The 11,628-nt window shown below is 37.0% G+C and overlaps 1 protein-coding gene across 1 annotated transcript in view; it reads left to right on the forward strand.

Annotated features, from left to right (window-relative positions):
- The window catches only part of DHX40 (DEAH-box helicase 40), a 47,725-nt gene extending 36,462 nt beyond the window's left edge, over nt 1-11,263 (forward strand). The window contains exons 13-18 of the mRNA XM_038547955.1: nt 1,488-1,602; nt 2,444-2,552; nt 3,710-3,804; nt 6,668-6,737; nt 7,057-7,285; nt 9,954-11,263. Coding sequence (XP_038403883.1) covers nt 1,488-1,602; nt 2,444-2,552; nt 3,710-3,804; nt 6,668-6,737; nt 7,057-7,285; nt 9,954-10,093 — 758 coding nt within the window. The 3' untranslated portion in view covers nt 10,094-11,263. The remainder of the gene's footprint in view (nt 1-1,487; nt 1,603-2,443; nt 2,553-3,709; nt 3,805-6,667; nt 6,738-7,056; nt 7,286-9,953) is intronic.
- The last annotated feature ends 365 nt before the right edge of the window (nt 11,264-11,628 follow it).

Genomic DNA, 11,628 nt, shown 5'->3' on the forward strand with positions numbered 1-11,628 from the left:
GGAATTGTATTTTCATCTTGGTAAGGCTGTTTGTATGGCCTGTAATTAATCATATTGTTACTACTTTTGTCTCTAGCTGCTTCCCTCAGTTGTTACCTAGGTAACAAGGGTGGAAGCTACTTAAAGCCTGGGATGAAAGACTTTTTATCTTCATAAGTGTTTTCTTTAATCAGATTGCTTTCCTCCTAATACCAGGAACTGCTGCCTTGCAGATTTGCATCGTAGTAGTCTATATAAGTGCTGCTCTCTAGTATCAGGCAATATGGTGCTTATGCTAAATTTAGTTGTGATGTGTATATTAAAGCAATAGGAATTGTGGTATGATGTGGTAGAATGAATGAAGGAACCCTAGGAAATTTTGAAAAAAAGTGAGACTCTCAAATTTAGCTTGGGTAAAGTATTACGTGGGGAACTTGGGCAGTCAGAGAGCATATGAATCCTGAGTGGGATTGGGTCAAAATCACTAACAGATAAATCTCAAAAACAACGTTGAACTAAGGAAATCAAACACAAAGTACATTTATACAAAATTTAGAAACAGGAAAACCCTTCTATGAGGTCAGAAGTTAGGATATGATTACTTGTAGAGGGTATAGGTAGTTATTGCAAGGAGAGCAAAAAGAGGGCTTCTGGATGCTAGTAATACACTGTTGATCTGAGTGTTGAGTATATTGGTATGTTATGCTTGTTAACATTGAACTGTACAATTATAACCTGGTTGTTTTCTGCATACATGTTTTACTTCAATATAAAGTTAAAAAAGGAAAGAAAAAGCTTTTAGTAGTTCAGTTCTGCTTATAGGATAGTCCTGTCTAATTGCCCTTAATTAGGAATTGGATAAATAGGGACTGGTTAAATTGTGTTATGTTCCTTATACCCCTGGGGATACAATGTAGCTATTTTGAGAATGAAAAATTCTACAGGTACTGACAAGAAGCTATTATTAAATAAAGGAAGTTTCAGAACTTATAACCCATTTATGTAAAAATAAACCACTATATACATATGCTGGTATATACTTAGAAAATATCTTGAAGGACACACATTCAATTGATACTTAACAGTGGTTAGCCTTGAGGATTGGTTTATGGGTAATGTGACAGAGTGGGGGAATGCTGAACTCCTGCATACTTTCTTTTTACTGTGAACATGGGTTACTCTTATAATCAAAACAAACTTAAAAAATAAATTCTAAATTCTATTTTAAAGGCAAGCATATTGGGAGAATTATTGTTACTATTCTGGTTAAATCTCCAAAGTATGGTGAATTGCTCCAAAGTATTGCTTTTTTATACATCACAAGAAAAGAAAAGAAGAAAAGAAGTTATGGGAGTAATTAGAGGTGTTCCCCTCACCCCGAAGAGTTAATATAGTTCCACCTTATTCCACTGTAGATGATGAAGCAGATTCTGACCTTGAGTAAACAAAGCGAATGTAGGCATTTGATATAAAGTGTAACTAAATTGTCTCTCCAATTGTCATTTTAGTTGATCCAGAGTACCAGAAGGAAGCAGAACAAAGACATAGAGAATTGGCAGCTAAAGCTGGAGGATTTAATGACTTTGCAACTTTAGCTGTCATCTTTGAACAGTGCAAATCAAGGTATGTGAAATAGTTCTATGTACTAAGAAATTGTCTGTTTGAAATATAGCTCCAATGCATATTTATTATGTAACTTTAGACAGTAAGGTTCAGTGGGGATACTATTGACCTCAAGTTATTTTTGTGAACATAAGTGAGATTTATCTATGCCAGGTAACTGTTACTAAGTAGGCATTTATTATATAATATTAGTTATCTTCTTCATTCTCTCCCTAAACCTTTCCTGAAGGTGACCTTATAGAATTTTGGTTCTGTAGAAGTAGCATGGATGAGAAAATAATTGGGCATTTGTTAAAGTATATATGTATAAGAGGAAATTCATTTACAAATTATTTTAAAAGATTTTATTTATTTACTTGACACAGAGAGAGAGAACAGCAGAGGAAGGAGTAGGCAGATGGAGAGGGAGAAGCAGGGCCCCCTACAGAGCAGGGAGCCTGATGCAGAACTTGATCCCAGGACCCTGGGACCATGACCTGAGCCAAAGGCAGATGCCCAACAGACTGAGCCACCCAGGCACCATACAAATTATTTTTTAATTCACTCAGACACATTAGTTTTTTCAAATTCTTTAATTCTTTAAAGTGCTTTCTCAGTAATTGGACAGATCTCATTAAAAAAACTGACTATTGCTTATTTGTTTCTAGCTTTGTAATAGGTATGAGAATGTTAAACTATCTTTTTTTTTTTTAAGTAAATTCTGTGCTCAATGTGGGGCTTGAACTCATTTTGAACCCAAAATCGAGAGTCACATGTTCTACTGACTGAGCCAGCCAGACGCCCCTGTTAGACTTTCACTTATAGAAGGTATTTTCAAGATACCATTATTTTTGTTTTGCAGTGGAGCTCCAGCTTCGTGGTGCCAAAAACATTGGATTCATTGGAGATGCTTATTTTCTGCATTTCGTGTTGAAGCTCAACTTCGGGAACTAATCAGGAAGCTTAAACAGGTAATTATTATAATAATCTTTCCTTGAGTAGCATTTTAGCAAGATTCTCTGAATACCGTACCCCAAACTATAGGAAATTATGAGATGTTCTGATCTCTGGTTTGTAGGAATAGGCCCCATTCCTAGCTGCATGTAAGTACCAAGCACTATTACCTCTTATCCTTTGGAGAGATGCTTTTCCTTGTCTTGGGTAATTTCCTCACTTTTATATGCTAACCAGTGCTCAGCTGAACCCTTGTGGAGGCCCTTCAGTAAATTTCTGGGAGCCCTATCTCTGTCAAGTTCTCTTCTCTTCTGAACTCTTGGCCTGTAAATTCTAGCCATCTTGGTCTTCCTGGATTCTCGGCCCTGTTTCTTTAGCTGGGGGAATAATGCTCCAGGTTCCACATGGATTATTCCTTCCCTGAGCCTTCATCCAGAATCTCTCTCAAGGTTGACTGTAAGCAGGGGCAGTCATTGGACTTATTTCATTTATTTCTTACACTTCATTTATTTCTCATGGATCACTATTCTTATTGCTTGATATGCAGTGCTTTGGAAATCATTATTTCATATATTTTTGGTTGTTTCAAGCAGAAGGGTAAATCTGATCTCTCTTTTTTTATTTTTTTTATTTTTTTATTTTTTTATTTTATTTTTTTTTTTTTAATTTTTATTTATTTATGATAGTCACACAGAGAGAGAGAGAGAGAGGCAGAGACACAGGCAGAGGGAGAAGCAGGCTCCATGCACTGGGAGCCTGACGTGGGATTTGATCCTGGGTCTCCAGGATCGAGCCCTGGGCCAAAGGCAGGCGCCAAACCGCTGCGCCACCCAGGGATCCCTGATCTCTCTTTTTTTAAAAGATGTTATTTATTTATTTGAGAGAGAGAGAGCTAGCGATTAAGGGGAAGAGCAGAAGGAAAGGGACAAGTAGACTCTGCACTGAGCACAGAGACTGTTGTGGGGCTCAGTCTCACGACCCTTGAGATCATGACCTGAGCTGAAATCATGAGTCAGACGCTTAAACAACTGAGCCTTCCAGGTGCCTCAAATCTGATCCCTCTTACTTCATTCCGGCCAGAAACAGAAGTCTTTAGAAATGTATAGTTTTCAGAATGAAAGATTATTTCATATTATTCTGTGAGATTACCACTATATATATATTATTTCTATAGCAAAGTGATTTTCCAAGAGAGACCTTTGAAGGCCCAAAACATGAAGTACTACGAAGATGTCTTTGTGCAGGCTATTTCAAAAATGTAGCTCGAAGGTAAGCAATATGAACTTGAGAAATGAATAAGAAATACTACTGTATTTGACTACAGTGTTGAACTATTTAATATATTAAAGATTGATGATTTATTTAAGCTCCGTGATTATGATGACATCAATTACAGTGACTCCATAATTGTCACTTGTGAAGGGAGAGCTGCAGTGGCTCAGAGTGGGATATTGGACCTCAAGTTTGGTAGGAGGGAGTTTGTAGGACAGCTGTCTAGAATGGGGTATCAGTACCTAAGTTGAATGACAAGGGTTTCCTTGCAAGGGGTAGCTCTGTGTGGAGGTTGAAAGACAAACAAGTTGAGTGAGCATGCCATCTCTGAGGAAGGAGAGCTCAGGGTAGAGTGTCAGCAGTTGAGCAGGATGGGGAAGGCACTCATATGGGAGGTGTTTGGTGTTGCATTTAGAGTCTGAGTGTAGTGAGAGAGGGCATCTTCTTAGGGGAAGGGGTAACAATAGTGATGATGGGAAACTTATTATATACAAAGGAATTGATCACATAATTTAATATATTAAGGAATGGTGAATGGAGTTAGAAATACTGAAAGGGAGAAAATAGAAAATGAGAATGAGCCCTGTAGTGTTGGATTGGAATTTTAGGGTATCATTGTGAACTTAATGGTTTTCAATATACTTAGATGGATGGATAGATAGATATAGGAATAAAAATAGATGTTACTGTATATATTTATAATATATATTTATATGTATGTGTGTAAATATTTACATTTATACAAGATCCTAGCTCTGAGATGAAGTGAGAGCAGTAACATAATAGTAATGAATATAGTTAGTGCCCAGATTGTGACTTGAAACAACCATCTGCCGCCTAATGGACTGTTTGGAGAAATAGGGGTAGGAAAGTACAAGATGAGCCCAGAACATCTTATTTTATCAGTAAGCAAGAAGAGGTAAATCAAGTTTGAGGGCATGTTAGAAGTATGCTGGACCTACTTGCTTGAATAGTCCCCAGCTGATCCAATATAGGACATTTTAGCATCAAAATAAATAATGATAGTAATGGATTATATAGCCTACTAAGTAAAACATGAAATCAATGGGTCTGTAGTTATATAAATTAATAAATGAATAAATTAAAAGTTTAATGACAAATGGAATTAGACGTGCACCTCTCTACAAAACTCTTATTAATTACAAAGAGAAAAGGAAAAAAGTAACTTTTTTCATGGAGTAGCCTGGCAGATGCTACCCAAATCAAGCCATCAAAGTGAACACTATCAGTCATGAAACAAATTGAAATCATATTCTTCCTGAAAGGATATAATGAAAAATACAACTTCACTTTTGTGATGTTTCTGCCAAAGATACATAACCTAAATCTAATCATCTTGAAACAAACAAACTCAAATTGAGGAGCATACTACAAAATTATTACTAAAAAAGCTGTCAAGATCAGGAAGGTCAAAGACTGGGGAATATACCAGAATGAAGGAGACTAAGGGGACATGAAAAATAAAATTAATACTTGATTCTGATTTGGATCCTTTTGTTGTAAAGGATATTATTAGGACATTTGGATAAAACTTCATTGGGATCTGAGGATTAGATGTTAATCATCCTTCAGTGTTAATTCTCTGGTTTTGATGGTTGTATTATGTATTACATTTATGTAGGAGAATGTTCTTTTTTTTTTAAGATTTTATTTATTTATTCATGAGAGACACACAGAGAGGCAGACACGTAGGCAGAGGGAGAAACAGGCTCCCCTCAGGGAGTCTGATGTGGGACTGGATCCCAGGACCCCAGGATCATGACCTGAGCCAAAGGCAGATGCTTAACCACCTAGCCACCCAGATGCCCAAGAGAATGTCCTTGATTTTAGGAAATGTACACTCATGTATTTGGAGATGATGGGGCATAAGGTTGGCAACTAACTCACATAATTCAAGTTAAAAAGATTTTTGTACTGTACAGTATGTAAACAAGTATAATGCAGTCTGATCTGTGTTACAATGGGACTATATACAAAGTATTATAGGAAATCATCTGTAGTGATAATTGAACTAGGGCTAGTATTTTGACAAGTCTTTCAAATAATATTTATGTAGGGAAGTATAGAAGAGGATAGGAGTTATTTTTAAAGATTTTATTCATTTATTTGAGAAAGAGGTAGAGAACAGGAGTGGGAAGGAGGGGCAGGCAAGTAGGGAGCCCAATGTGGGGCTCAGTTCCAGGACCCTGGAGTCATCACCTAAACCAAAGGCAGACACCTAACCAACTGAGCCACCCAGGCACCCCAGAAGAGGATAGGAATTTGAAGTTAAGAACATGAATTAGAAAAATGATAGGTGCAATGTTCTAATTATCAGATTTTAGAATAGTGAAAATTATCCCTTTAAAAAGAGATGTAGCATACTATATAAAGAACATTGTATTTAAGTCAGAAGACCTATGTTTGGGACTTGCTTTCACTATACATTAACTCTGTGATCTTTAGAAGACTAGTTGATTTATTTGAATCTCAGTTTTGACTTCTAAATAAAAGTACTTTGCTCTCAAAACTTGCAGGTTGTTTTGAGGCTTTATTATAAAATCATTCTAGAAACTTTAAAGCACAAATATGATATTACTGTTAATATTACTAATTATTGACCAGAAATGTTGTACTTAACTGAAATGACTGTTTAGTTTATATATAATGAGAAGTTGTATCATTATTTAAGAGGAGTTGGTAGAGAAGTTATAGTGACAGTTGAAAAAGTTTAAACTTCTGTTTGTAGCACTCTTTGTGGTAAAACATAATTGTTCATTGTTAGACTTGGTGGTCTATTTATTTCATTGTTTTACTGTTCTTTATCCTTTGATTTTGTTTTATTTGTTTTGGTTCTTAGATCTGTTGGGAGAACGTTTTGCACAATGGATGGGCGTGGAAGCCCAGTTCACATTCATCCTTCCTCAGCAGTAAGTGCTTTATTATTATTATTATTATTATTATTATTATTATTATTATTATTAAAGTGTCCTATTTTTAATAAAGGAAAGAAATTTGTAAAGGTGTAGGAATTAGTAATGCACAAATGTCTTCTACTTTTCACTTTGAGGTTAAGTTTAGCCTATATCTTTATTACATAAAACTGTAAGGTACTGGTTGGCCCATGCCTCCTGATTGAAGAATATAGGAATTAATTCAGAAGAATTTGGGCTATTAGTATGTGGCTGATCAAATGTGGAATAAGGCGGCTTACTGAGTTATCATCCTTAAATGAATTATTTTATATAGCTTCATGAACAAGAAACCAAACTTGAATGGATCATTTTTCATGAGGTATTAGTTACCACCAAAGTCTACGCAAGAATTGTGTGTCCAATCCGTTATGAATGGGTGAGAGACTTGTTACCCAAGTTGCATGAATTTAATGCACATGATTTGAGCAGTGTGGCCCGACGTGAAGTGAGAGAAGATGCAAGGAGGAGATGGACAAATAAGGAAAATGTAAAGCATCTAAAGGGTGAGTCAATCACTTGTTCTTGTGATAGAAGTCCAAGAAGCATAAATATTGTTACATAGCATAGTTTCGGGCTCTGTCCCCTGAGAAAGCAGAGTTGTCATGAGTCTCAGACTTTACTTTCACTTCTGTCTTTCCTTCCAGTTAATCATGTTTCCTTAACCCCTCTGTCTACAACATTATTAATAACAACAGTATCTGTTGAGCCTTTGTCATGTGCTAATAACTTGCATTACCCCATTGAGTTTTCACAATAACCCTATGAGTTAAGTACATGTAAGTATATATCCCCGCTTTATAGATAAGGAAATACTTAGCATATAATAATTTGCTGAAAATTCCATAGCTAATAAGTTGTGAGTCTGGATTTTTGAATCCAAGGAAACTGACTTGATGTGATGGCCTATACTGTTAATTATAATGACATACTGTTTTTCAGTAGGTCTTTGCTACTTTTATTTTGCTTATAAAATTTTGTGAACTATTACTTCAGAACATCTTTTTAAAATTTTTTCTAGGGATCCCTGGGTGGCGCAGCAGTTTGGTGCCTGCCTTTGGCCCAGGGCGCGATCCTGGAGACCCGGGATCAAATCCCACATCGGGCTCCCGGTGCATGGAGCCTGCTTCTCCCTCTGCCTGTGTCTCTGCCTCTCTCTCTCTCTCTCTCTCTCTGTGACTATCATAAATAAATAAAAATTTAAAAAAAAATTAAAATTTTTTCTAGGGGATTTTTCTGTGAAATGTTAGGTCCCTAGTTGAGAGACATAAACAGTTATACTGAACTAGGACAGAAAGTTTAATTTTCACCTCATAGGTACAAAAGGCTTTTCAGTAAAAAGCTTTCTGAGGCTGATTTTTAAATAAGATTTTATTTTTATTTACTTATTTATTTTTGAGATAGAGAGCACATTCTTGTAGAGTGGGAGGGCAGGGAGGGGCAGAAGGCAGAGAGAGAGAACCTCAAGCAGCCTCTGTGCTAAGCGAGCACTCCATCTCTCAGCCCTGAGATCATGACCTAACCCGAAATCAAGAGTCGAATGCTTAACCCACTGAGTCACCCAGACACCCTTAAAATTTTATAATAAAGGTCAATTTGGGATGTGAAAACCAATACCTTTTAAAAAATAGATCTGTTGAGATAGATCAGTGGTTGTGAGAAGCTGGGGGTGAGAGGAGGAGTTGACCACAAAGGGACAGGAGGGAATTTGGGGGGTTGAGGATTCTGTCTCCTGATTTTGGTCACAGACTGTATGGAATAGTAAAAATTCATAGAACTGTATGCTAAAAAGTGTATATTTTACTATAGATAAATTATACCTTGGGGATCCCTGGGTGGCTCAGCGGTTTCGAGCCTGCCTTTGGCCCAGGGCGCGATCCTAGGGTCCCGGGATTGAGTCCCGTGTCGGGCTCCTGGCATGGAGCCTGCTTCTCCCTCTGCCCGTGTCTCTGCCTCTCTCTCTCTCTATGTCTATCATAAATAAATAAAAATAAATTTTTAAAAATTATACCTTAATTTTTTAAATGAAAAAATGTATAAACTATACAGCCTCATACAAAAATTAATATATATAAAAAAGAAATGTAAGTATAGATATCTGCTGATGGATTTTCACAAGCATTACCATTCCCCCCCACAATGTATATTGTCATGAAGACCTAACTATATACACTTGGCCAGAAGAAATACAGTAGCAGAAATGAGGGTCATGTCCTCTCTACATTTAGTAACATTCATTTATGTCCTCAGCTAGAGTTATGTCTAGTTCCAAGAACCCATGTGAATACTCATACCAATGCAAGAACTTAAGAGTCTAAGGCATTGGGGCGCCTGGATGGCTCAGTCAGTTAAGTGCCAGACTCTTGATTTCTGCTCAGGTCATGATCTTAAGGTTGTAAGATTGAGCCCTGCACCAACTGTGCACTGAGCGTGGAGCCTGGAGCCTGGATTCTTTCTCCTACCTCTGACGCTGATTGATGGAGCAAATTGTATTATCCTTTTTTAACATCATGAGAAATAAGTAGGGGTGCCTGGGTTGCTCAGTCTGTTGGGTGTCTTCGACTCTGGTCGTGATCCCAGGGTCCTGGGATCAAGCCCTACATCAGGCTCCCTGCCTGCTTCTCCCTCTCCCTCTGTTGCTCCCCCTGCTTGTGCGTGCGCTCCCCCCACCTGCAAATCAATAAATAAAATCTTTAAAAACACCATGAGAAATAGAGTGGTAAGGAATTTTGCCCAAGATCTGGAAGAGTCTAAAAATGTAGTGTTTCATTGCATTGTATAACTCTACTACATGTTTGAATTAGGGTCAGTTGTTCTAACATTTAGGTCTCCATGCTTGCTTTCTCCCCTTCCTTCCCTTTCCCCTTCTGTTTCCCCTTCCCTTCCCTTCTCCTTTCCTTTCCTTCCCCTTTCCTTCCCTTCCCCTTCCCTTTCCTCCCCTCCCTTCTTCCTCTTCCTTCTCCTTCCCTTCCTCCTTCCCCTTCCCTTTTTTTCCCCTTCCCTTCCCTTTTTATTTTTTAACTGTAGACTACACTGTTTCTTTTAAAAGGACAAATTTTAATTTACTTTTTTTCCCCCTTAACATTGAAAAATCAGGGCATGTCCTTCTCCTAATATTTCTTGTACTGATTTTCACAACTGAAGTTTTACTGGACTAATTTGTAACGTTTTCAGATGGAATCTCAAAAGAAGTCCTAAAGAAAATGCAAAGAAGAAATGATGATAAATCCATATCAGATGCACGTGCTCGTTTCCTTGAGCGAAAACAGCAGAGGTCCCAGGATCACAGTGACACACGGAAGGAAACAGGCTAAGTGGTGAACCTCCAATTCAGGAAGTAGGAAAAGCAGCCAGGAAATGTGCTTCTACTTTGCCATTTATATCAGACAGCACTACCAAGAGGAAGTGGTCAGCAGCTGTTATTAGCATATAAGCTAAAAGCAAATCAAAGTTCATCAGTACCAATAAATGGAATTTTCAAAGAAAAGATTGAGTTGCCATTGTCCTAGGCAATGATATATGAAACCAATGAAAGACAATACATGTAATATTTTCCTCACGTCAATTTTGCTGGCCTTAACTGGTATCAAATGCTGTCATTGAAATATTTTCAAAGAACACTGAATTGTATTTAATCAGCGTGTATTCCATTTGCATTTGAAGTATTAAAAATTATTTTCCTTAAATCTCTTTAAGGCCTTCTTGTTGCTATTAGAATAGTATTATATCAGGTTATCAGGTATGTGACCATTTCCTTCAGAAGGCTGAATATAAGAGGTTTTTACTCAGCAATACTTAGATGTCTAACTGTTTAATTGCTACAGAGCTTTATAGATATTTAGAGAAAAGACTTAATCACTTAGTAAATAAGAAAATTGCCTATGGCAAGTTTCTTTGTTGAATTAATATTAATCCTTAAATTGATTTTTCTGGGATTATACAGATTCCTTTTTATATAAAAATATATTGTTTAAGACAGTAGCTATAGCCATTAACCAAAGGACAGATGATATATATATGTTGTTTTTTTTTTTTTTTTTTTTTTTTTAGCTGTCCCTACATACCTGTATCAGCATCATGTATGTAGGTGTGACAGTGTTTCAAACAGCCCCTCTACCCGGCCTACGCTCTTGGCTCCAGCTGCTTGGGTAGGACCAATTAAACATCTGTTACGCTCATCTTGAAATGGGATTTCTTCAAAGCAGCCAACACTACATCACCAGTGTTTCAAATTGGAACCTTGAGGCTAGTTAGTATAACACTCAGGCCACACTCAGCACTTGCCCACTCTGTGTTTACTGCCTTGTATTCTAGTTATTTGTGTATCTGTCTGTCTCCCCCACTAGATTATACGCTCCTTGTGGGCAGGGACTATGTCTTTTTCATCTTTGTATCTTTTATGGCACCTAGCACAGTGCTTTGCACATAGTAGTCATCAATGTTTGTTAAATAAAGCTATTAGTGTCATTAAAATTCAAAAGGTAGTATAATGTGTGTTTTTAGATATTTTTTGTGAAAATTAAGAATCTAAATTTTTCATAGGTAAATAACTTTTCTTTGCTGTCTTAACAGTTTTCTGTTCAATACTAGAAACTTGAGTCTTTATTGAAAAAGCACATCAGGACCCAAATCTGTGTGTTTGTTCTTAAAGTAAGGTGAGTGATGATGGCTCCCTTAAGATTCCCAGCATGGTTAATTTGTCTGTTGTAATCTTCATTGCTCTTGACCCTATTTTAGCACATTGGTCTTACTAGGTTCTCTTCTCAAGTATATGTATCAGTATATTTCCTTAGATGTGGTAGGGATATATGTGGGTTCTTAGAATGAATACACTCTTTCATTTCGGTAA

This window comes from Canis lupus, chromosome 9 (assembly GCF_011100685.1).
Source record: "Canis lupus familiaris isolate Mischka breed German Shepherd chromosome 9, alternate assembly UU_Cfam_GSD_1.0, whole genome shotgun sequence".
In the NCBI taxonomy this organism is placed as follows: domain Eukaryota; kingdom Metazoa; phylum Chordata; class Mammalia; order Carnivora; family Canidae; genus Canis; species Canis lupus.